This window comes from Gorilla gorilla, chromosome 19, assembly GCF_029281585.2.
Source record: "Gorilla gorilla gorilla isolate KB3781 chromosome 19, NHGRI_mGorGor1-v2.1_pri, whole genome shotgun sequence".
Lineage (NCBI taxonomy): Eukaryota > Metazoa > Chordata > Mammalia > Primates > Hominidae > Gorilla > Gorilla gorilla.
Genome location: NC_073243.2, coordinates 40,104,519 through 40,127,109, shown reverse-complemented (window position 1 = coordinate 40,127,109; position 22,591 = coordinate 40,104,519). Strand labels below are relative to the sequence as shown.

The 22,591-nt window shown below is 42.9% G+C and overlaps 1 protein-coding gene across 3 annotated transcripts in view; it reads left to right on the top strand.

The window, feature by feature from the left end:
* Window positions 1–413: 413 nt before the first annotated feature.
* Window positions 414–22,591, top strand: part of MCCC2 (methylcrotonyl-CoA carboxylase subunit 2) — a 72,788-nt gene continuing 50,610 nt past the window's right edge. For 2 of the 3 annotated variants that reach the window (XM_063700696.1, XM_019013442.4), the window contains exons 1-6: window positions 414–735; window positions 6,114–6,180; window positions 9,474–9,558; window positions 12,857–12,958; window positions 15,707–15,834; window positions 17,545–17,657. In XM_063700696.1, the coding sequence (XP_063556766.1) occupies window positions 607–735; window positions 6,114–6,180; window positions 9,474–9,558; window positions 12,857–12,958; window positions 15,707–15,834; window positions 17,545–17,657 (624 nt within the window). In that variant the 5' untranslated portion in view covers window positions 414–606. The remainder of the gene's footprint in view (window positions 736–6,113; window positions 6,181–9,473; window positions 9,559–12,856; window positions 12,959–15,706; window positions 15,835–17,544; window positions 17,658–22,591) is intronic. The other variant, XM_019013443.4, reaches the window with a different exon arrangement.

Below are 22,591 nucleotides of genomic sequence, written 5' to 3'. Positions count from 1 at the left end.
GCCTCCACCAGCAGTAAGTCTGATTTGTCGGGGACAGCCAATTTTCTATCTGCCCTGCGGAAAAGGTGGGGGGTTTGCAAAGGGAGTAGCCTTTGGTCCTTTTGTTACTTAGGCATGGAAAGTTAGGGTTTTACTTTCAGTTTAGCTCTAGGAAGTCAGCGTGAGACAGCCTTAGGTTCCCTGCTTCCAGATTTATTCTCCTGCCTTAGGTACAGTCACTATCGTGATATTATCTATCGCTGTGTCAACACAACACCAATCCAAGCCCAACCGCAGCTCTCTCAGTGCCTCACCGCTTCGGGGGACCCAGCTGGCCACGTGAGGGTCGCTCCGCCGGGGAGACCTGCTCTCCTGCGCTCGGGACTAGACGCGACCTCGCGGGGCTGAGGCTCTGTCCCTTATTGGCTGGGTCAGGGGGCGTGGCGCGGCTTGACCAATCGCGGGCGGCGCGCTTAGGCACGTGTGTGGACAGGCCTGAGAATCAGAGAAGCCTTCTCTGGGGCTGCAAGGACCTGAGCCCAGCTTCCGCCCCAGCCAGGGAAGCGGCAGGGGAAAGCACCGGCTCCAGGCCAGCGTGGGCCGCTCTCTCGCTCGGTGCCCGCCGCCATGTGGGCCGCCCTGAGGTTAGCTCTGCGGCCGTGTGCCCGCGCCTCTCCCGCCGGGCTGCGCGCCTATCACGGGGACTCGGTGGCCTCTCTGGGCACCCAGCCGGACTTGGGCTCTGCCCTCTACCAGGTAGGCTGAGCGCCCCGGTGGCCTGGCCGCCGGTGCCAGGCTAGGAAGCAAGTGGAGGAGGGGCACGCTTCAACAACTGCTGCTCTCTTGTCCGGAGCCCCAGTTGATTCTGTGACGCACGTGAAGTTTGAAGAAGAAAAGCCTAACAGATACAAGAAAGTTTAGTTCACTTTTAGAGCTGGCACTGTACTTTGTGTCTTTGAAATCAGTGGTTCTTAAAGCCTGGTTTAGAATTGCCACCTGGGGAGCTCGCTGAATAGCTGCCTGAGCCCTACTCTGGACCTTGTGGGTCTCAGGTGGAGTCGCGGTGTTTATATTGTTAGTGAACTCATTAGGGGACTTTTGGCAGCCAGCTTTGGGAACCACTGGCCTAGAGCAGCCCAACGAGGGGCGCTGTGCTTAGGAAATTTGAGTTTAAAAGTTGATTATGATGGCCAAGCCCAGTGGCTCACGCCTGTAATCCCAGCGCTTTGGGAGGCCCTGGCGGGTGGATTACCTGAGGTCAGGAGTTCGAGAACAGCCTGGCCAACGTGGTGAAACCCCATCTCTACTAAAAATACAAAAATTAGCCGGGCATGGTGGCGCGCACCTGTAATCCCAGCTACCTGGGAGGCTGAGGCAGGGGAATCGCTTGAACTTGGGAGGCGGAGGTTGCGGTGAGCTGAGATCGTGCCATTGCACTCCAGCCTAGGCAACAAGAGCGAACTCTGTCTCAAAAAAGAAAAAAAAAAAAAGTTGGTTATGTTAATAGAAAATATCCCACAGTATCTTTGAGTGGCTTTTCTTGGAATTATGAGGCATCATAAGGCCAAAAAACTCAAAACTTGCGAAATATCAGAGCTGGAAAATTTCACTGTGTTCCCACGATTTCTAAGTCTATACAGATAACATCTAAATAGTGCAAACAACACACAATTGTTTGTCAGTCCAGAATGTTTAATTCAGAATTATTAAGTGGTTATTGTGGTCTAGGCACTATTTTAGATATTTGGTATGGATGTGTAGGAATGGAACTAATAATTTTGTAGGGAAGATGGACATGAAAGCAGGTAACTGTGGTACAGTGTGAGAAGCGTTGTCTAAAGCTTGAGAAGGTGGTTACAGAAAGCTACAGATAGGAAGTAATGGGTGAGATGAATCTTGGGTAAGAGCTGGCCAAGTTCAGGGTGCAGGATGGAAGGTAAGACTGTATAAACCAAGAGAGTTACAAGAACATAGGTACTGAGTTGTGAAAGTGTATATCTGGTGTGAGGACTTGAATTCCATGTCTAGGGCATGGAATTCATTGAATAGTGTCTGGTGATGGGATTGTTTGATTATGGGGCCAGATAGAGGAGGATCTTCCATGCAAAAGCCACATTTAGATTCCATTTTGCAGGTTGTCCATTAAAATATTTAAGTAGATAAGTGGCATGATCCTATGGATATGGTAGAATCATCAGTGTGGTGGCAATGTGGAGGATGGATTGATGTAGGGAAAAGACTAGACCTAGGTGACAGTGGAGAGATGAGTCTTGAGATAAAGGAGTCAAAGTTAGAGTTGTATGTAGGAGGGGGGCATAGATACCTGAGGAGCAAAGATTATAGAGTTAATAACTGAGTGGAAGGGGAAAATGGATGACTTTGGAGTTTCCAACTGGGCAGAATATTTAGGTAGGTGGAACTGCCATTAATACAAAGAAGGCTTTGGTGATGGGTTTTGTATGAATCACCTTTTGCTAGGTTGCGCTTTGTGTAACAAACAATCAAAAAATCTCAGTAACTCACAACAGTAAATATTAGTCTCTCACTTGATTTTGTTTTGTTTCTTAATCTCTCACTTGTGTCGTGGCCTTTGGTTAGCTGCTGCTGTGACTGTTCCACTGCAGGGTAGGTTCAGGTCTGCTCCATGTGTCTTCCCATTCCTGGACTGAGGCTGAAGAGCAGCCCTGAATTAAACATGCCCTTCTCATGGCCGAAGGCACAGGAGCAAGAGGCTGAACACAAATGGGATTTAAAATTCTTGCTGCCATGTGATGAAATTAATGTGTGCTCACATTAGACAAAGCAAGTCCATGAGGATGGGGGAGAATGGGATGAATGATCCAGTTTAGCTGTGTTTCCTGATTACAAATAAAAGCAACTATAATAAGTAATAATAATGGCAGGAATTTTATAGTGTACCCACCATTTTTCTAAAGGCTTTATGTGGTTTTACTCATGTATTTATCATAATGATCCTGTGCAGTAGGTACAATTGTTATTTCTGTTTTATAGATGGGAAGACTGTGTTATATAGGGTCCAAGAAATTTGTCTGAGATAACACAGAGCCTGAATTTGAAGCCAGGTGGTCTGGCTCATAACTCTTGAGTCCAGGGTCTTAACTGTTGCTCTATAATGCTTCTCACTCACCCAGTTCTACCTAGGTGGGTTCTATGGTTGAAAAGATGGGGTGGGAAACTTGTCAGTGGCTCAGCTCCGATTCATTATGACTGTCAGGCACTAACCTCTGTGGTTGCTCAGCTTCACAAGAAAATTACTAGGTTGTAGAATGTTGTTTCGCAGGTGATTAAACACACACACACACACACACACACACACACACACACACACACAAACACCTGGCGTCCTGAGAGATCAAGATTTGCCAAATGCAGTATCAGTAAGTAGGGAAACTGAAAGTTGAACTTGGTTTTGCCACTAAACTACACTGCCTCTTGGTTAGTGAGTCTCATCCTAAGGAGGCTAGGTTGGTTGACAAAGGATTGCCTGGGAGGTGAACTGTAGCCAGTACTGGCTCTTCTGTGATTTAAGTCTGATGGGCTGAGCTTGGCACAGATGTTGCCCAGTCTGTAGAGGCAAATGTCAGCTTCAGTGGGTCAGTGCTTTTGACCCACTGGTTGCTTAAAAGTACGTTGTTTAATTTCCATATATTTGTGAATTTTCCAGTCATCCTTCTGCCATTGATTTCTAGTTTCATTCCACTGTGATTGAAAGGATACTTTTGGGCCAGGCATGGTGGCTCACGCCTGTAATCCTAGCGCTTTGGGAGGCCGAGGCTGGTGGATCACCTGAGGTCAGGAGTTCTAGACCAGCCTGGCCAACATGGTGAAACCTTGTCTCCACTAAAAATAAAAAAATTACGTGGGCATGGTGGCGCACGCCTGTAATCCCAGCTACTTGGGAGTGTGAGGCAGGAGAGTCGCTTGAACCCGGGAGGCGGAGGTTGCAGTGAGCCGAGACTGTGCTACTGCACTCCAGCCTGGGCGACACGGCCAGACTCCGTCTCAAAACAAAAAAAAGGATACTTTTTATGATTTCAGTCTTTTAAAATTTATTAAGATTTGTTTTGTGGCCTGACATGTAGTCTATCTTGGAGAATGTTGCCTGTGCACTTGAGAAAAGTTACATACTTTTTTCTGCTGTTGTAGGGTGACAAGTTCTGTATATATGTGTTAGCTCCAACTGGTTCTTTCCCTAATACCATGCTGCTTCCTTGTTTTTTATTTTCTGGATTTTGCAGAGCAAGAGAATGTAGCAAAAATCATGACCCTCAGAGCTCTTGGAGCTGTAGAAAATAGGAAATAATGGAGATACACTGTAGACTGAATATTCATCTAAGTTTGAACAGTTAGGAAGTTGCTTAGTGTTCTGTCAAATAGAAGAAACTAAATAACTAGAGATGCTAATCACATGGGGAGCAAAATGTATTAGTGGGCCAAGTCTGAATTTCAAAGATAATTAGCTAGTTAAGTATTGTTCTAAAGTAATATGCTGACCAAACAGAATTTAAAAGTACAGAAGGGTGAAAAGTTAGTCCCTCTACCTCTTTTCTACTTCTCACTGTCAGTATTTCCCTGTGTATTACTTAATTTGTGTATATATGCCAGCATAGAGTTTTGTTCTGTTTTTTTTTTTTTTTTTTTTTGAGATGGAGTTTTGCTCTTGTTGCCCAGGCTGGAGTGCAATGACGCAATCTTGGCTCACTGCAACCTCCGCCTCCCGGGTTCAAGGGATTCTCCTGCCTCAGCCTCCCGAGTAGTTGGGATTACAGGCAAGCACCACCTTGCCTGGCTAATTTTGTATTTTTAGTAGAGACGAGTTTTCTCCATGTTGGTCAGGCTGGTCTCGAACTCCCGACCGTAGGTGATCTGCCCGCCTCGGCCTCCCAAAGTGCTGAGATTACAGGTGTGAGCCACCACGGCCGGCCGAGTTTTGTTCTTTTTACTAATTTATTTATTTATTTGAAATAGTCTTGCTCTGTCGCCCAGGCTGGAGTACAATGGCACGATCCTAGTTCACTGCAGCTTCAAACTCCTGGGCTCAAGAGATCCTTCCACCTTAGTTGGTCAAGTCGCTGGGACACACCACCATGCCCAGATAATTTTTAAATTTTTATTCTTTTTATTTTTATTCTTTTTGTAAAGATGGAGGTCTCCCTGTGTTACTCAGGCTGGTCTCAAACTCCTGGGCTTAAGCGATGCTCCTGCCTCTGCCTTCCAAAGCTCTGGGATAACAGACATAAGCCACCACACCCAGCCTGTTCTTTTTAAAACATAAAATAGGATCCTTGGCCAGGTGCGGTGGCTCATGCCTGTAATCCCAGCACTTTGGGAGGCTGAGATGGGCAAATCACTTGAGGTAAGGAGTTTGAGATCAGCCTGGCCAACATGGCGAAACCCGGTCTCTATTAAAAATACAGTAATTAGCTGGGCATGGTGGCACACACCTGTAGTCCCAGCTACTTAGGAGGCTGAGGCAGGAGAATTGCTTGATCTCAGGAGGCGGAGGTTGCAGTGAGCCGAGATTGCACCATTGCACTCCAGCCTGGGCAACAAAGGGAGACTCTGTCCCAAAAAATAAAAATACAAAATTAAAAATAAAAATAGGATCCTTTTTCTCCCTCTGGGATTTGTTTTTAAGTGTACTTTGTCAGTAAGCAAGCATTGGCTGGAATCTCAGATAGTGACTGATGGGACAGGAAAAATAAGATGGTATTCTAACCTTCAAAAAGCTTATATTCCTTAAAATAGGAAAACAAATAGAGATCAATTTAAGTTCAGAAGGTGTTTAAGGAAGAAAGATGTTAAATTGAGTAGGAGTGGCCAGAAGTAGAGTTGAAGATGAGATAAAACATGAATTAGGCTTACAGAGGAGTAAGATATGGAGAGATGGACAAGTGGGGTGGTGAAGAAGTGCTTGAACAAGACAGGCAGGGGTGAATCTTTTCCATACGATCCAGTGGCCCAGCGTGGCTGCCACAAATGGGGTGGCCTAGTGTGGCGGCCACACAGAGTTGGCACAGACCACTGTTTTTTTTTTTTTTTTACCTTTATTTTGGTAAAAAGGAATTGCTTTCTAATATTCCTCTCCCCTGTCTCCTCTATTTCTGTTTTAGGAGAACTACAAGCAGATGAAAACACTAGTAAATCAGCTCCATGAACGAGTGGAGCATATAAAACTAGGTAAACACAGCATTTATTCCACAGCTTATGCCTTTACTTAAGATGTCCTAAAATAGTTATTGCTTTTAGGAAAAATACTGGAATTAAGCTTTTGACTTTTTTTTTTTTTTTGAGATGGAGTCTTGCTCTCTTGAGCCCAGGCTGGAGTGCAGTGGCGCCATCTCAGCTCACTGCAACCTCCGCCTCCTGGGTTCAAGCCATTCTCCTGCCTCAGCCTCCCAAGTAGTTGGGATTACAGGTGCCTGCCTCCATGCCTGTCTAATTTTTGTATTTTTTAAATAGAGACAAGGTTTCACCATGTTGGCCAGGCTGGTCTTGAACTGCTGATGTCAAGTGATCCATCTGCCTTGGCCTCCCAAAGTGCTGCAATTATAGGCATGAGCCACTACTCCTGGCTGAGCTTTTGACTCTTAAGACTATGCATTTGTTGGTATGCAGGCATTTAATTTTATTTTTCCTATTACTTGGCCAGTTTTTCTCTTCATAGAGTACAACCACTTTTGGGGGGAAAAGTAAAGATTCAAATTCATAAATTTTATGAATAAATAATTTATTTTTAATTTTTATTAATTTTTTTTTTTAAGAGACGGGTTCTTGCTCTATTGCCAGGCTGGACTGAACCCCTGGCTCAAGCGATCCTCTCATCTTGGCCTCCCAAAGTGCTGGGATTACAGGTATGAGCCACCACACCTGGCCAGTGATTTCTTAGTAGGCATTTAATATTTCCTCCCTAAGTGCGGAATCTCAGATGGAAAGCATTCTTCATATTTGATAGACTGTTTCAGATAACTTTTATCAACAAGTATATAATACTTAAAACTGTATATTAATACTTTTAATGTAAAATTTTACATTTAGGGTAGAGTAGTTTAAATACTGGATCTCAGGAGTATAAAAATAGTGAAGAAGACTGGATTTGGAAAGTATGGTCTAGAATTGCTTATTTACTTGTTTATTTAGAGACAGGTCTCCTCACTCTGTTGCTCGGGCTGGACTCGAAGTCGGGAGCTCAAGTGATCTTCTTGCCTCAGCCTCCCAAGTAGCTGAGACTATACCTGTGCCCCTGTACCCAGCTATGGAATTCATACTTTTGAAGCCATTTTAGATCAAGGTGTTGTCTCCAGAAAAAGAATTCAAACTCTTGCTGAAATGAAAGTGTTTCGTTAGGGATGATAACTCAATTGTTATGCCCATTTTGAGAGTTTGATTTGGTGAACTCACTGTCCCCCTTAGACATTAAGATGGTGGGTTTTGGGGCCAGGCACAGTGGCTCATGCCTGTAATCCCAGCACTTTGGGAGGCCGAGGTGGGTGGATCACATGAAGTCAGGAGTTCGAGACCAGACTGAGCAACATGGTGAAACCCTGTCTCTACTAAAAATACAAAATTAGCTGGGTGTGGTGGCGCATGCTTGTAATCCCAGCTACTCGGGAGGCTGAGGCAGGAGAATTGTTTGAACCTGGGAGGCGGAGGTTGCAGTGAGCCAAGATGGTGCCATTGCACTCCAGCCTGGGTAACAGAGCGAAATTCTGTCTCAAAAAAAAAAAAAAAAAGAAAAAAGAGGTGGGTTTGACTCAATGGAGGGGTGAGGAGTCCTGTGGCATCAGGTGCCTGCTGGGGATGGTGGATGCTGAGGAACCGTGGTGCAGGCTGGTGGCCACAGGAGGGTAGAGGACTGAGCCGGACTCCCTGGGGAAGGAGGTAGGGAGAAGGGGGAAAGGACAAACTTGGCTGTCACAGCTTTGCCAAGAATTAAATGTCAGGGGAGCTTAATTATGTGCTCTGTGAGCCTGCATCAAGGATAACCCTCTTTCTGGTTCTTCCTAATAAAACCAGAATTCACCAGCTGCTCCAAATTGTAAGGCCCCACTCTAGACAGAATTGCTAAAGAGTGATGTTGTCTTAAGTCTTTTTTTTTTTTTTTTTTTTTTCCTGAGACGGAGTCTTGCTCTGTCACTCAGGCTGGCGTGTAGTGGCGCGATCTCAGTTCACTACAACCTTGGTCCCCCGGGTTCAAGCGATTCTCCCGCCTCAGCCTCCCGAATAGCTGGGACTACAGGCATGCAGCACCACACCCAGCTAATTTTTCGTATTTTTAGTAGAGATGGGGTTTCACCATGTTGTCCAGGCTGGTCTCAAACTCCTGGCCTCAAGTGATCCGCCCACCTCAGCCTCCCAAAGTGCTAGGATTACAGGCATGACCCACCTGTCACTTTGGGAGGTCAAGGCAGGAGAATTGCATGAAGCCAGGTGTTTGAAACCAGCCTGGGCAACAGAGTGAGACCTCATCACAAAAATTTAGCTGGAGTGGTGGCACATGCCTGTAGTCCCAGCTGCTGGGAAGCCTGAGGTGAGAGGATCACTTGAATTTAGGAGTTCAAGGCTGTAGTGAGCCATGTTGGCACCACTGCACTCCAGCCTGGGTGACAGAGTAAGATCTTGTCTCAAAAAAAAAAAAAAAAAGGTCCTACTTGGAAGATCGTTTGAGATTATTTTCTTGCCTAAATAAACAAAGAAATAGCTTTCTGAAATAGCTGAACATTTCATTAGACAAAGACTATATTAAGATGAAATTCTTGGGCACCAATAAAAATAAACTAATGTTTTAATTATTAAAGGTACAATTTGATACTTCTGTTCTTGCTCCATTACCTTGGTTTGCCAAGAGTGGGTTATAGATATTCCCAAGAATACTCCAGTGGGCTCTTCAGTTATAATTTTCTTTGTCTGTCATGATGTGAGCAATGTTGAGAAGCACTGAAGACAATCTCTGAGTCAAGGAAGGGGACTTTTAAATTGCTAAAGTGTTCAACTCACCCAGTTGCAAGCCTAAAAAGTTACGGATCACTAATGTCATCTTTAGGTAAATTTACTGCACTTATCATGGAAGTAATTTCTAAAATTTTATTTTTACCTGGTACAAATGAAGATAGGAATTTACCGGATCTATCATAGCATGTATTTAATAAATGTGGTGATGAGGCAATATTTGCAATATGTGAGCTGCAGAGAAAATACTCTGTAATTTATGTAACTACTAGTGAATTCAGAACATAGACTCTAGGATATACTCTAAAATTAGGGATAGATTGATTTTTTTTTAATACCAGTTTTTACATTTACTTCAGAAAATTGGCAACTTGTAAGTTGAGTGAATGATTATTAGCCTTTTCTCAGAGGATATGTTGAACTTTTAAAAAGTGCTATATTTTGGATTAAGTATTATGTTTTTCTGGCATTGAGACCTTTTTATCATGTCAGTCTAATCTAATCTAATCACGTTTCTATCATAGGAGGTGGTGAGAAAGCCCGAGCACTTCACATATCAAGAGGAAAACTATTGCCCAGAGAAAGAATTGACAATCTCATAGACCCAGGGTGCGTACATAGCCAAGTGCTGACTCAGAGTGTTCTCTGTTCCATAGTACTTTATTAGACAGTCTTGTAAATCAGTTATTTTGAATTCTAGTTCTCATCGTAAGATTCAGGAACATGTGTTTATTGAGAGCCTACTATGTGTCAAGCACTATGTGTTGACATGTTTATTGAGAGCCTACTATTGGTCAGGTACTAGTGATATATCAGTGACCAAAACAGACACAGATCTTTGCTCTACTGGAGTTTACATCATAGCAAAGGGAGACAGAAAGCAACAGTAAAGACTGTAACTTCTGGCTGGGTGTGGTGGCTCACTCCTGTAATCCCAGCACTTTGGGAGGCTGAGGTGGGCGGATCATGAAGTCAGGAGATCGAGACCATCTGGCTAACATGGTGAAACCCCGTCTCTACTAAAAATACAAAAAATTAGCTGGGCATGGTGGCATGTGCTTGTAGTCCCAGCTACTTGGGAGGCTGAGGCAGGAGAGTCGCTTGAACCCCAGAGGCAGAGGTTGCAGTGAGACGAGATTGTGCCACTGCACTCCAGCCTGGGTGACAGAGCGAGACTCTGTCTCAAAAAAAAAAAAAAAAAAGATTGTAAATTCTGTAGTGTGTTAGTAAGTGACAAATGTCATGAGAAAAAGAAAAGGTGGCCCAGGGTAAAGGAGAGGAAGATATAGGGCAAGTTGCAGTTTTAAGAGGTGGTGCCAAGGTAGGCCGCATTGAGAAGGTGATGTCTGAGCAAAGATTTAAAGGAGGAGAGAGAGAGAGAGCGAGCCTTGTAACTCTCTGGGGAAAGAGTGTTTCAGGCAGAGGGAATGGCCAGTGCAAAGGCCCTGAGGTGGGAGTGTGCCAGATAATGCTGGTATGCTCAAGGGGCAGCCAGGAGGCTGGGGTGGTTGTGGTGGAGGGAGTGAGGGGAGAGGAGTAGGAGATGGGTCAGATCCTGTATGGCCTTGTGGGTTATCATAAAGGTTTTTTGGTTTTCACCATGGGAGAAATGGGGAGCTATTGTAGGGTTTTGAACAGGAGATGATTATGATCTGACATAGCTTAAAAGAGTGATTCTGGCTGCTATGTTGTGAGTAGATGGAGCAGCAAGGGTGGAAGCCCTGTGACCAGGTAGAGGGCAATTGCAAGGATTTGAGGGAGACGTGATGGGGACTCGGCATAGGGTAGTAGTAGTGGTGGTGGTAGGAGTGCAGGGTTCTGGATGTATTGTGAAGACAGAGCCAACCCAACAGGATTTCCTGAAGGATTGGATATGGAGTGTAAGGGGGAGAGAGGGGTAAGTGAAAACTCCCAAAGTATTTTTTCTCCTGACACGTGCACACACATCCAACCTGGAGACAGCACTGTTAACACCTAGTATATTATCCTTCTAGGCCATTTGTATGCATATATATATATATACCAGACACCTACATTTTTTAAAAATGCAAATGAAATCGTACTAAATTTGCTGTTTTGTAGCCAACTCTCTTTTTTCCCTCCTAATGTATCTTGACCATGTAAGTAAGTGAGAGGCGGACTAGTGGTTAAGAGCCTGGCCCCTGGGGCAAGATTGCTTATGAAGCTCCCGGCTCTGCCCCTTACTTACTGTGTAACCTTAGACAAGTGACTTGATCTCTGTGTGTTTCAGTTTCCTCATCAGTAAACGAGGGTCACAATAAGATCCATCTCAGAAGGTGGTTCTAAGGAGGACATGAGTGAGTGTTTCTTTTTTTTTTTTTTTGAGACGGAGTCTCACTCTGTCACCAGGCTGGAGTGCAGTGGCGCGATCTCCGTTGACTTAACCTCCGCCTCCTGGGTTCAAGCGATTCTCCTGCCTCAGCCTCCCAAGTAGCTGGATTACAGGTGCGCACCACCATGCCCAGCTAATGTTTGTATTTTTAGTAGAGACGGGGTTTCACCATGTTGGCCAGGATGGTCTCAATCTCTTGACCTTGTGATCTGCCCACCTTGGCCTCCCAAAGTGCCGGGATTACAGGCATGAGCCACCACACCAGGCGATAAGTGAGTGTTTCTAAAGCCCTTAGAAGAGAGCCTGGTACTTGGAAAGGATTTTTATTTTAATTAATTAATTAATTATTTATTTTTTGAGATGGAGTTTTGCCCTGTTGCCCAGGCTGGGGTGCAGTGGCATGATCTCAGCTCACTGAAACCTCTGCCTTCCGGATTCAGGTGATTCTCCTGCCTCAGCCTCCCGAGTAGCTGGGATTACAGGCACGTGCCACCATGCCTGGCTAATTTTTTTTTTTTTTTATATTTTTAGTAGAGATGGGATTTCACCATGTTATCCAGGCTGGTCTCAAACTCCTGACCTCACGTGATCTACCTGTCTCAGCCTCCCAAAGTGCTGAGATTACAGGCATGAGCCACCGTGCCTGGCCATTAGTTGTTTTTTGAGACAGGGTCTCATTCCGTTGCCCAGGCTGGAGTGCAGTAGCACAGTCACAGTTCTCTGCAGCCTTGGCCTCCTGGGCTCAAGTGATTCTTCCACCTCAGCCTCCCAAGTAGCTGGGACCACAGGCATGTACCATCATGCCCAGCTGTGTTAAAATTTTTTTTTTTTTGTAAAGATGGGGTTTCCCCGTGTTGCTCAGGCTGGTCTCAAACTCCTGGGCTCAAGCAGTCCACCCACATGAGCCCCACAAAGTGCTAGGACTACAGGCATGAGCCACCCCACCTCCCTCCAAAAGTTTTTAAGAGATGGGATCTTGGCTGGGCGTGGTGGCTCATGCCTGTAATCCCAGCACTTTGTGAGGCCGAGGTGGGCAGATAACCTTCAGGTAAGGAGTTTGAGACCAGCCTGGCCAGCATGGTGAAACCCCGTCTCTACTAAAAATACAAAAAATTAGCTGGTTGTGGTGGCGCATGCCTGTAATCCCAGTTACTCGGGAGGCTGAGGCAGGAGAGTCGCTTGAACTCAGGAGGTGGAGGTTGCAGTGAGCTGAGATCGCGCCACTGCACTCCAGCCTGGGTGACAGGGCAAGACTCCATCTCAAAAAACAACAACAACAACAACAAAAAAGAGATGGGGTCTCACTATGTTGTCCTGGCTGGCCTCCAACTCTTGGGCTCAAACAGTCCTCTTGTCTCAGCCTCCTGAATAACTGGGATTACAGACTTGAGCCACCACACCCATTTTAGATTTTTAAAAATAGATTTTATATACAACATGTGTATTTGAAATATTGTCCCATTGAGGAAAAATCTTTTCCTTTTCCATGTGTAACTGTTTAAATGTGTAGTTTTTAATGACATTAATTCAAACAACATCCTTTCTTTGCTTTAGGTCTCCATTTCTGGAATTATCCCAGTTTGCGGGTTACCAGTTATATGACAATGAGGAGGTGCCAGGAGGTGGCATTATTACAGGCATTGGAAGAGTATCAGGGTGAGTATTCTACTTGTGCTTCATAATGTGGGTTGAGAAGAAGACTTTGATGAGGCACAGGCATCCAGCACTCACTTTGCATATTAGCATGCGATTTGTATGCTATTTATATTATGTAGGACTGGCTGGGTGTGGTGGCTCACGCCTGTAATCCCAGCACTTTGGGAGGCTGAGGTGGGTGGATCACCTGAGGTCAGGAGTTTGAGATCAGGCTGGCCAATGTGGTGAAACCCTGTCTCTACTAAAAATAAAAAAATAAGCCGGCATGGTGGCACACGCCTGTAGTCCCAGCTACTTGGGAGGCTGAGGCAGGAGAATCGCTTGAACCTGGGAGGCAGAGGTTGCAGTGAGCTGAGATGGAGCCACTGCACTCCATCCTGGTGACAGAGCAAGACTCCGTCTCAAAAAAAAAACAAAAAGATGTCTTTCCATGGAGACAAGGGCAAGGAAGGAGACCAGTCTTTATCTTTTAACTAGAGATGCTCTAGTATTGGATATTATGGCTGAAAAAAATTCAGTTGTTTAATAGGTATAAAGTAGCACTTAATTATAAATTCTTTCTTTTTTCCTTTTTTGTTTTTTTTAGAGATGGAATCTCGCTCTGTTGCCTAGGCTAATCTCGAACTTCTGGGCTCAAACGATGTTGAATATAGTCTAGCACATCATTATAATTTTTTTTTTTTTTTGAGTTGGGGTCTTACTCTGTTGCCCAGGCTGGAGTGCAGTGACATGATCATAGCTTACTGTAGCCTCAAACTCCTGGCGTCAAATGATCTTCCTGCCTTGGCCTCCCAAAGTGCTGGGATTACAAGCATGAGCCACTGCTCTGGCCTTTATTATAATTCAAATTGACCTTTCTTACATAAAAATTGTTGAACGGTTTATATCATCACTACTCTTTCTCTGACAAATGACAGATGAGCTGGATTTGCTCAAATTAAGCAAAAAAGGGGATATATTGATTCTCTTATCTGGTGAGTCTGGGCATGGCTGGATCTGGGAGCTCAAATGGTCTTAGGTATTATTAGGTCCCAGGCTGTTTTCTACTCCTGGCCCTGACTTGCTGTGTGTCAGCTTTGTTTCTAGGCAGCCTCTCTAAATCCAGAGGCAGCGATGGTCATAGGCAGTTCCTGGTTTATATTCTATAAGTTTAGCAGCTGCAGTGGAAGGCAAGATCCGCTTAGGCTTAGAGCCTGTCCCATTGCCGAGCCTCAGTGGGAACTCTGGGTAGAAAGACCTGGTCCCTGTGCCCCCCTTTAAGGCAGGCTCTGGGGTCAGTCCTACTTGAGCCACCTGGATTAAAGATAAGAGGCAGTTTCTGAAAGAAGGTTTAGTTTTGTTGCCAAAATAATAGATGCTGGGTAGGCAAAACCAATAGAAATGCAATCTAGTATATTTGTGGGCCAATTTGATTTCTCATTCTGTAACAAGTCTGTGACCTTTAATAGACAAGCAGATATGGCTATGTCCCTTGTCCATGGTCACATAACTAACAAGTTGGCAGAGCCAGAATTTCAGTCTAACTTTGTCTGACTTCACAGCCTGGCCTCTTTCCAGTACCAGAGCTTCTTAAACTTTCTAGTGTAGCACCCCCAGTGGTAGGAAGTATGAGCACACACTCTGGAGTGTGAGGTTATGGCCCAGCAACCTATGAGAAGCCTACATTTCCTTTGAAGTCTAGTTCGTTTAATGTTAAATCATTAAAAGTTTGCATTCTACTCTATAAAATGTTCATTGCAGTGCAGAAAAGGGTTTTATATGACCTAGGGAATAAAATTGATGCTCAAAGAAGAGTCCTGTTTGTCTTGTGGCGAGCCCTGCTGGCCACATATCCTAGTATGAGAAGCTCAACACTACCCTGTGCTGGGTGTTCAGTTGTCGTTCTCTGTTTTCAGCAGGGATTTAATGACTCACTCTTGAGAGTTGTAGGCAGCATAAAGTGAGGTAACACAAACATCAGAAACATAAAGAAAATTGAATTTTGTAAAGAGCACACTGTTGTCATCTCAGATTTCAAGGGTACCTCTGACCTTAAGGTTTCCTGCCAGTGCTGTGCAGTTTCCCCAACCAGCTGTGGTTGTTGGCCGCCCTGCTCTTTGTGACTCATACCCAATAAACTGGTTTTGGTGAGAAAGGGCACTGTTGATGACTCAGGATACCTTTCATGTGTTTTTAGTATATTAAAGTTTGCATTCATTCTGACTTCACTTAAGATGAACGTTATATTTTAGACTACTTTTAGTTTTGTAGAAAACCATGGGGCTGTAATGTTGAAGAACAAGAATACAAAAAATAAATCTTAGTACTAAAGGTCAGTTTTCATTTTTGCAAAATACCCTCCTAAAAGGAGACTTTGAAGGTTTATTATGAGGGAATTCTTTTCCCTTGAGACTTGGATTTTTTTTTTCATTATTATTTTCATCTTGTTAGGACCCTTTCATTCAAAGAAACATTATGACACAAGGCTTAGGTTGTTAGTTTTTTATTACTAATCTAGGACTGATGACTTTTCAAAAACCAAGTGTGAGTTTATAAACTTGTTAAAAGTAATTGTTTTGTATTATATAAATTAATATGTGAACTGTGATTAAAGTTTGCATTTATATCCTAAGACTGCTGTCTGCTCATGGATGTTAATAGTGATACGTACTAGAAGTTGAAGGTCGTATTGGGGTATCTTGTAATGAGTGTAATTAGTTTTGAAGAAATCTCTTAAATTCTCTCTCCAATGAAATTTCTGCCTTTCAGAGTAGAATGCATGATTATTGCCAATGATGCCACCGTCAAAGGAGGTGCCTACTACCCAGTGACTGTGAAAAAACAATTACGGGCCCAAGAAATTGCCATGCAAAACAGGCTCCCCTGCATCTACTTAGGCAAGTCACCAGAGTGGTAAAATAAACTATTATTAGCTGGTAAAATGCAAGATAGTTTGGAAGGCTGTATGTATTACATTTGGGATGGGTATTTTATAAACCTGTTGATTTCTCCCGTAATTATAAAGGAAACACAGGTTGTTTGCTGAAAACTCTGGGGGAAAGTAAACAAGAACTGTTCATAGTACTAGTGCATAATACTCATACATTCTGACGCATGCCAGTTGTGTTGTGTGGTTTTTTTTTGTTCTCTAGATCCTGTTTTTCTTTTAACTTTATGGATCATGCTATGAAAAAAATAGTAGCAAATATTTATAGATCTCTTGAGTGCCAGGTACTGAGTTAAATGTGCAAGTATTATATAATTTGAGCAGATGTAATTTAAAGTAAATTTAATTTCCAGTGAAAGTAAACTTATATTTGAAATTAAAACACATTTAAATCAAAGAACCTGAAAGCAAAGCAGTTTAAAATGGGCCTTTCCTCCGGGCGCGGTGGCTCACGCCTGTAATCCCAGCACTTTGGGAGGCCGAGGCAGGCGGATCATGAGGTCAGGAGATGGAGACCATCCTGGCTAACACACTGAAACCTCATCTCTACTAAAAAAAAATACAAAAAATTAGCCGGGCGTGGTGGCAGGCAGCTGTAGTCCCAGCTACTTGGGAGGCTGAGGCAGGAGAATGGTGTGAACCTGGGAGGCGGAGCTTGCAGTGAGCCGAAATCGTACCACTGTACTCCAGCCTGGGCGACAGAGAGAGACTCTGTCTCAAAAAAAAAAAAAAAAAAAAAAAATGGGCCTTTCCTGATACTGGGTTAGTCTGGTAAAATTCCAATATACGTTGTTCATGTATGCAGGTATTTGAACGGGTACTGATGTAGAGGTATTTTTTGTTTTGTGTTTTTCTGTGAAGTTGAATTTACCTGATTAACTCACAATACGAACTGCTCTGCACATAGAGGAAACAGCAAATGAGGCCCAGCTGCTTGCAGGTGCTGTGCCGGTCTTTATAGGGGATACAGTGAGGAGGATTTTGTTATCTCTGTCTTCAGCGAGCTCATAATGAATTGGACACAGCATATAATGTGCAACCAACAAAAGACTTAATGGTTGCAGATTCTGAACTAAGTGCTTTCTATACATTTTTCAAGTCATCCTAATATATGATATGGCTCCTTTTTTTATCTTCATTTCGTGGGTAAGGAAACCGGGGCATAGGATGGCTAGGAAACACACCTATAATCACACAGCTGTGAAGTCATGAGCTCTGCTTTGAACGCAACTGACCTGTGTACCCACCACTCCAATCTGCAATGAAAACAGTATCAGAAGGCAATATGTATAAATTATTATATGAATTCTGTGGATCGCTTTTGTATTGGTTTAGAAGAAGAAAAGATACTTTTCCACCTTAACTCTTTAAGAACTTATGATGTTTCTGGGGCTTTAGCTGGTCCTTAAAGGAGAGAAGGTTCTAAACATTTCGAGGAGAATTTTGCACAGAGGTAGGAAAGCCTGATGGGTTTGGGGCAGTGAATCCTTTTGGCTGCATTGGGGGTTTGGAGAACGAGGCTCTATAACAGTTTAGAAAGACAGGGCAAGTTTTTTGTGAATGTGATTAAGAACTGATGCTGTCATTGATACAAGTTTCCCTCTGCGTAGCACATTTAGTTCATAGAGATGCTTATGTTTCTCATTTTCCTTGTCTTCAGTTGATTCGGGAGGAGCATACTTACCTCGACAAGCAGATGTGTTTCCAGATCGAGACCACTTTGGCCGTACATTCTATAATCAGGCAATTATGTCTTCTAAAAATATTGCACAGGTAATTTTTCATGAATGAAGTGTACAGTGGTGCTTTTTACTCCAAGTATCTTTATGAATTAGGTACTCTGGGATGGCTTGAAAGTAAAACAGAATTTAACACAAAATCTAATCTTTTTTTTTTTTTTTTTATACTTTAGGTTTTAGGGTACATGTGCACATTGTGCAGGTTAGTTACATACGTATACATGTGCCATGCTGGTGCGCTGCACCCACTAAATCGTCATCTAGCATTAGGTATATCTCCCAGTGCTATCCCTCCCCCCTCCCCCAACCCCACCACAGTCCCCAGAGTGTGATATTCCCCTTCCTGTGTCCATGTGATCTCACTGTTCAATTCCCACCTATGAGTGAGAATATGCGGTGTTTGGTTTTTTGTTCTTGCGATAGTTTACTGAGAATGATGATTTCCAATTTCATCCATGTCCCTACAAAGGACATGAACTCATCATTTTTTATGGCTGCATAGTATTCCATGGTGTATATGTGCCACATTTTCTTAATCCAGTCTATCATTGTTGGACATTTGGGTTGGTTCCAAGTCTTTGCTATTGTGAATAATGCCGCAATAAACATACGTGTGCATGTGTCTTTATAGCAGCATGATTTATAATCCTTTGGGTATATACCCAGTAATGGGATGGCTGGGTCAAATGGTATTTCTAGTTCTAGATCCCTGAGGAATCGCCACACTGACTTCCACAGTGGTTGAACTAGTTTACAGTCCCACCAACAGTGTAAAAGTGTTCCTATTTCTCCATATCCTCTCCAGCACCTGTTGTTTCCTGACTTTTTAATGATTGCCATTCTAACTGGTGTGAGATGGTATCTCATTGTGGTTTTGATTTGCATTTCTCTGATGGCCAGTGATGATGAGCATTTTTTCATGTGTTTTTTGGCTGCATAAATGTCTTCCTTTGAGAAGTGTCTGTTCATATCCTTCGCCCACTTTTTGATGGGGTTGTTTGTTTTTTTCTTGTAAATTCGAGTTCATTGTAGATTCTGGATATTAGCCCTTTGTCAGATGAGTAGGTTGCGAAAATTTTCTCCCATTTTGTAGGTTGCCTGTTCACTCTGATTGTAGTTTCTTTTGCTGTGCAGAAGCTCTTTAGTTTAATTAGATCCCATTTGTCAATTTTGGCTTTTGTTGCCATTGCTTTTGGTGTTTTGGACATGAAGTCCTTGCCCATGCCTATGTCCTGAATGGTAATGCCTAGGTTTTCTTCTAGGGTTTTTATGGTTTTAGGTCTAACGTTTAAGTCTTTAATCCATCTTGAATTGATTTTTGTATAAGGTGTAAGGAAGGGATCCAGTTTCAGCTTTCTACATATGGCTAGCCAGTTTTCCCAGCACCATTTATTAAATAGGGAATCCTTTCCCCATTGCTTGTTTTTCTCAGGTTTGTCAAAGATCAGATAGTTGTAGATATGCGGTGTTATTTCTGAGGCCTCTGTTCTGTTCCATTGATCTATATCTCTGTTTTGGTACCAGTACCATGCTGTTTTGGTTACTGTAGCCTTGTAGTACAGTTTGAAGTCAGGTAGTGTGATGCCTCCAGCTTTGTTCTTTTGGCTTAGGATTGCCTTGGCGATGTGGGCTCTTTTTTGGTTCCATGTGAACTTTAAAGTAGTTTTTTCCAATTCTGTGAAGAAAGTCATTGGTAGCTGTATGGGGATGGCATTGAATCTGTAAATTACCTTGGGCAGTATGGCCATTTTCACGATATTGATTCTTCCTACCCATGAGCATGGAATGTTCTTCCATTTGTTTGTATCCTCTTTTATTTCCTTGAGCAGTGGTTTGTAGTTCTCCTTGAAGAGGTCCTTCCCATCCCTTGTAAGTTGGATTCCTAGGTATTTTATTCTCTTTGAAGCAATTGTGAATGGGAGTTCACTCATGATTTGGCTCTCTGTTTGTCTGTTGTTGGTATTTAAGAATGCTTGTGATTTTTGTACATTGATTTTGTATCCTAAGACTTTGCTGAAGTTGCTTATCAGCTTGAGGAGATTTTGGGCTGAGACAATGGGGTTTTCTAGATATACAATCATGTCGTCTGCAAAGAGGGACAATTTGACTTCCTCTTTTCCTAATTGAATACCCTTTATTTCCTTCTCCTGCCTAATTGCCCTGGGCAGAACTTCCAACACTATGTTGAATAGGAGTGGTGAGAGAGGGCATCCCTGTCTTGTGCCAGTTTTCAAAGGGAATGCTTCCAGTTTTTGCCCATTCAGTATGATGTTGGCTGTGGGTTTGTCATAGATAGCTCTTATTATTTTGAAATACGTCCCATCAATACCTAATTTATTGAGAGTTTTTAGCAGGAAGGGTTGTTGAATTTTGTCAAAGGTTTTTCTGCATCTGTTGAGATAATCATGTGGTTTTTGTCTTTGGCTCTGTTTATATGCTGGATTACATTTACTGATTTGCATATATTGAACTAGCCTGGCATCCCAGGGATGAAGCCCACTTGATCATGGTGGATAAGCTTTTTGATGTGCTGCTGGATTCGTTTTGCCAGTATTTTATTGAGGATTTTTGCATCAATGTTCATCAAGGATATTGGTCTAAAATTCTCTTTTTTGGTTGTGTCTCTGCCCGGCTTTGGTATCAGAATGATGCTGGCCTCATAAAATGAGTTAGGGAGGATTCCCTCTTTTTCTACTGATTGGAATAGTTTCAGAAGGAATGGTACCAGTTCCTCCTTGTACCTCTGGTAGAATTCGGCTGTGAATCCATCTGGTCCTGGACTCTTTTTGGTTGGTAAGCTATTGATTATTGCCTCAATTTCAGAGCCTGTTATTGGTCTATTCAGAGATTCAACTTCTTCCTGGTTTAGTCTTGGGAGAGTGTATGTGTCGAGGAATTTATCCATTTCTTCTAGATTTTCTAGTTTATTTGTGTAGAGGTGTTTGTAGTATTCTCTGATGGTAGTTTGTATTTCTGTGGGATCGGTGGTGATATCCCCTTTATCATTTTTTATTGTGTCTATTTGATTCTTCTCTCTTTTTTTCTTTATTAGTCTTGCTAGCGGTCTATCAATTTTGTTGATCTTTTCAAAAAACCAGCTCCTGGATTCATTAATTTTTTGAAGGGTTTTTTGTATCTCTATTTCCTTCAGTTCTGTTCTGATTTTAGTTATTTCTTGCCTTCTGCTAGCTTTTGAATGTGTTTGCTCTTGCTTTTCTAGTTCTTTTAATTGTGATGTTAGGGTGTCAATTTTGGATCTTTCCTGCTTTCTCTTGTGGGCATTTAGTGCTATAAATTTCCCTCTACACACTGTTTGAATGCGTCCCAGAGATTCTGGTATGTTGTGTCTTTGTTCTTGTTGGTTTCAAAGAACATCTTTATTTCTGCCTTCATTTCGTTATGTACCCAGTAGTCATTCAGGAGCAGGTTGTTCAGTTTCCATGTAGTTGAGCGGTTTTGAGTGAGATTCTTAATCCTGAGTTCTAGTTTGATTGCACTGTGGTCTGAGAGATAGTTTATTATAATCTCTGTTCTTTTACATTTGCTGAGGAGAGCTTTACTTCCAACTATGTGGTCAGTTTTGGAATAGGTGTGGTGTGGTGCTGAAAAAAATGTATATTCTGTTGATTTGGGGTGGAGAGTTCTGTAGATGTCTATTAGGTCCGCTTGGTGCAGAGCTGAGTTCAATTCCTGGGTATCCTTGTTGACTTTCTGTCTCTTTGATCTGTCTAATGTTGACAGTGGGGTGTTAAAGTCTCCTATTATTAATGTGTGGGAGTCTAAGTCTCTTTGTAGATCACTCAGGACTTGCTTTATGAATCTGGGTGCTCCTGTATTGGGTGCATATATATTTAGGATAGTTAGCTCTTCTTGTTGAATTGATCCCTTTACCATTATGTAATGGCCTTCTTTGTCTCTTTTGATCTTTGTTGGTTTAAAGTCTGTTTTATCAGAGACTAGGATTGCAACCCCTACCTTTTTTTGTTTTCCATTTGCTTGGTAGATCTTCCTCCATCCTTTTATTTTGAGCCTATGTGTGTCTCTGCACGTGAGATGGGTTTCCTGAATACAGCACACTGATGGGTCTTGACTCTCTTTATCCAGTTTGCCAGTCTGTGTCTTTTAATTGGAGCATTTAGTCCATTTACATTTAAAGTTAATATTGTTATGTGTGAATTTGATCCTGTCATTATGATGTTAGCTGGTGATTTTGCTTGTTAGTTGATGCAGTTTCTTCCTAGTCTTGATGGTCTTTACATTTTCGCTTGATTTTTGCAGTGGCTGGTACCGGTTGTTCCTTTCCATGTTTAGCGCTTCCTTTTTCAGGGCAGGCCTGGTGGTGACAGAATCTCTCAGCATTTGCTTGTCTGTAAAGTATTTTATTTCTCCTTCACTTATGAAGCTTAGTTTGGCTGGATATGAAATTCTGGGTTGAAAATTCTTTCCTTTAAGAATGTTGAATATTGGCCCCCAGTCTCTTCTGGCTTGTAGGGTTTCTGCCGAGAGATCCGCTGTTAGTCTGATGGGCTTCCCTTTGAGGGTAACCCGACCTTTCTCTCTGGCTGCCCTTAACATTTTTTCCTTCATTTCAACTTTGGTGAATCTGACAATTATGTGTCTTGGAGTTGCTCTTCTCGAGGAGTATCTTTGTGGTGTTCTCTGTATTTCCTGAATCTGAACGTTGGCCTGCCTTGCTAGATTGGGGAAGTTCTCCTGGATAATATCCTGCAGAGTGTTTTCCAACTTGGTTCCATTCTCCCCATCACTTTCAGGTACACCAATCAGACGTAGATTTGGTCTTTTCACATAGTCCCATATTTCTTGGAGGCTTTGCTCATTTCTTTTTATTCTTTTTTCTCTAAACTTCCCTTCTCGCTTCATTTCATTCATTTCATCTTCCATTGCTGATACCCTTTCTTCCAGTTGATCGCATCAGCTCCTGAGGCTTCTGCATTCTTCACGTAGTTC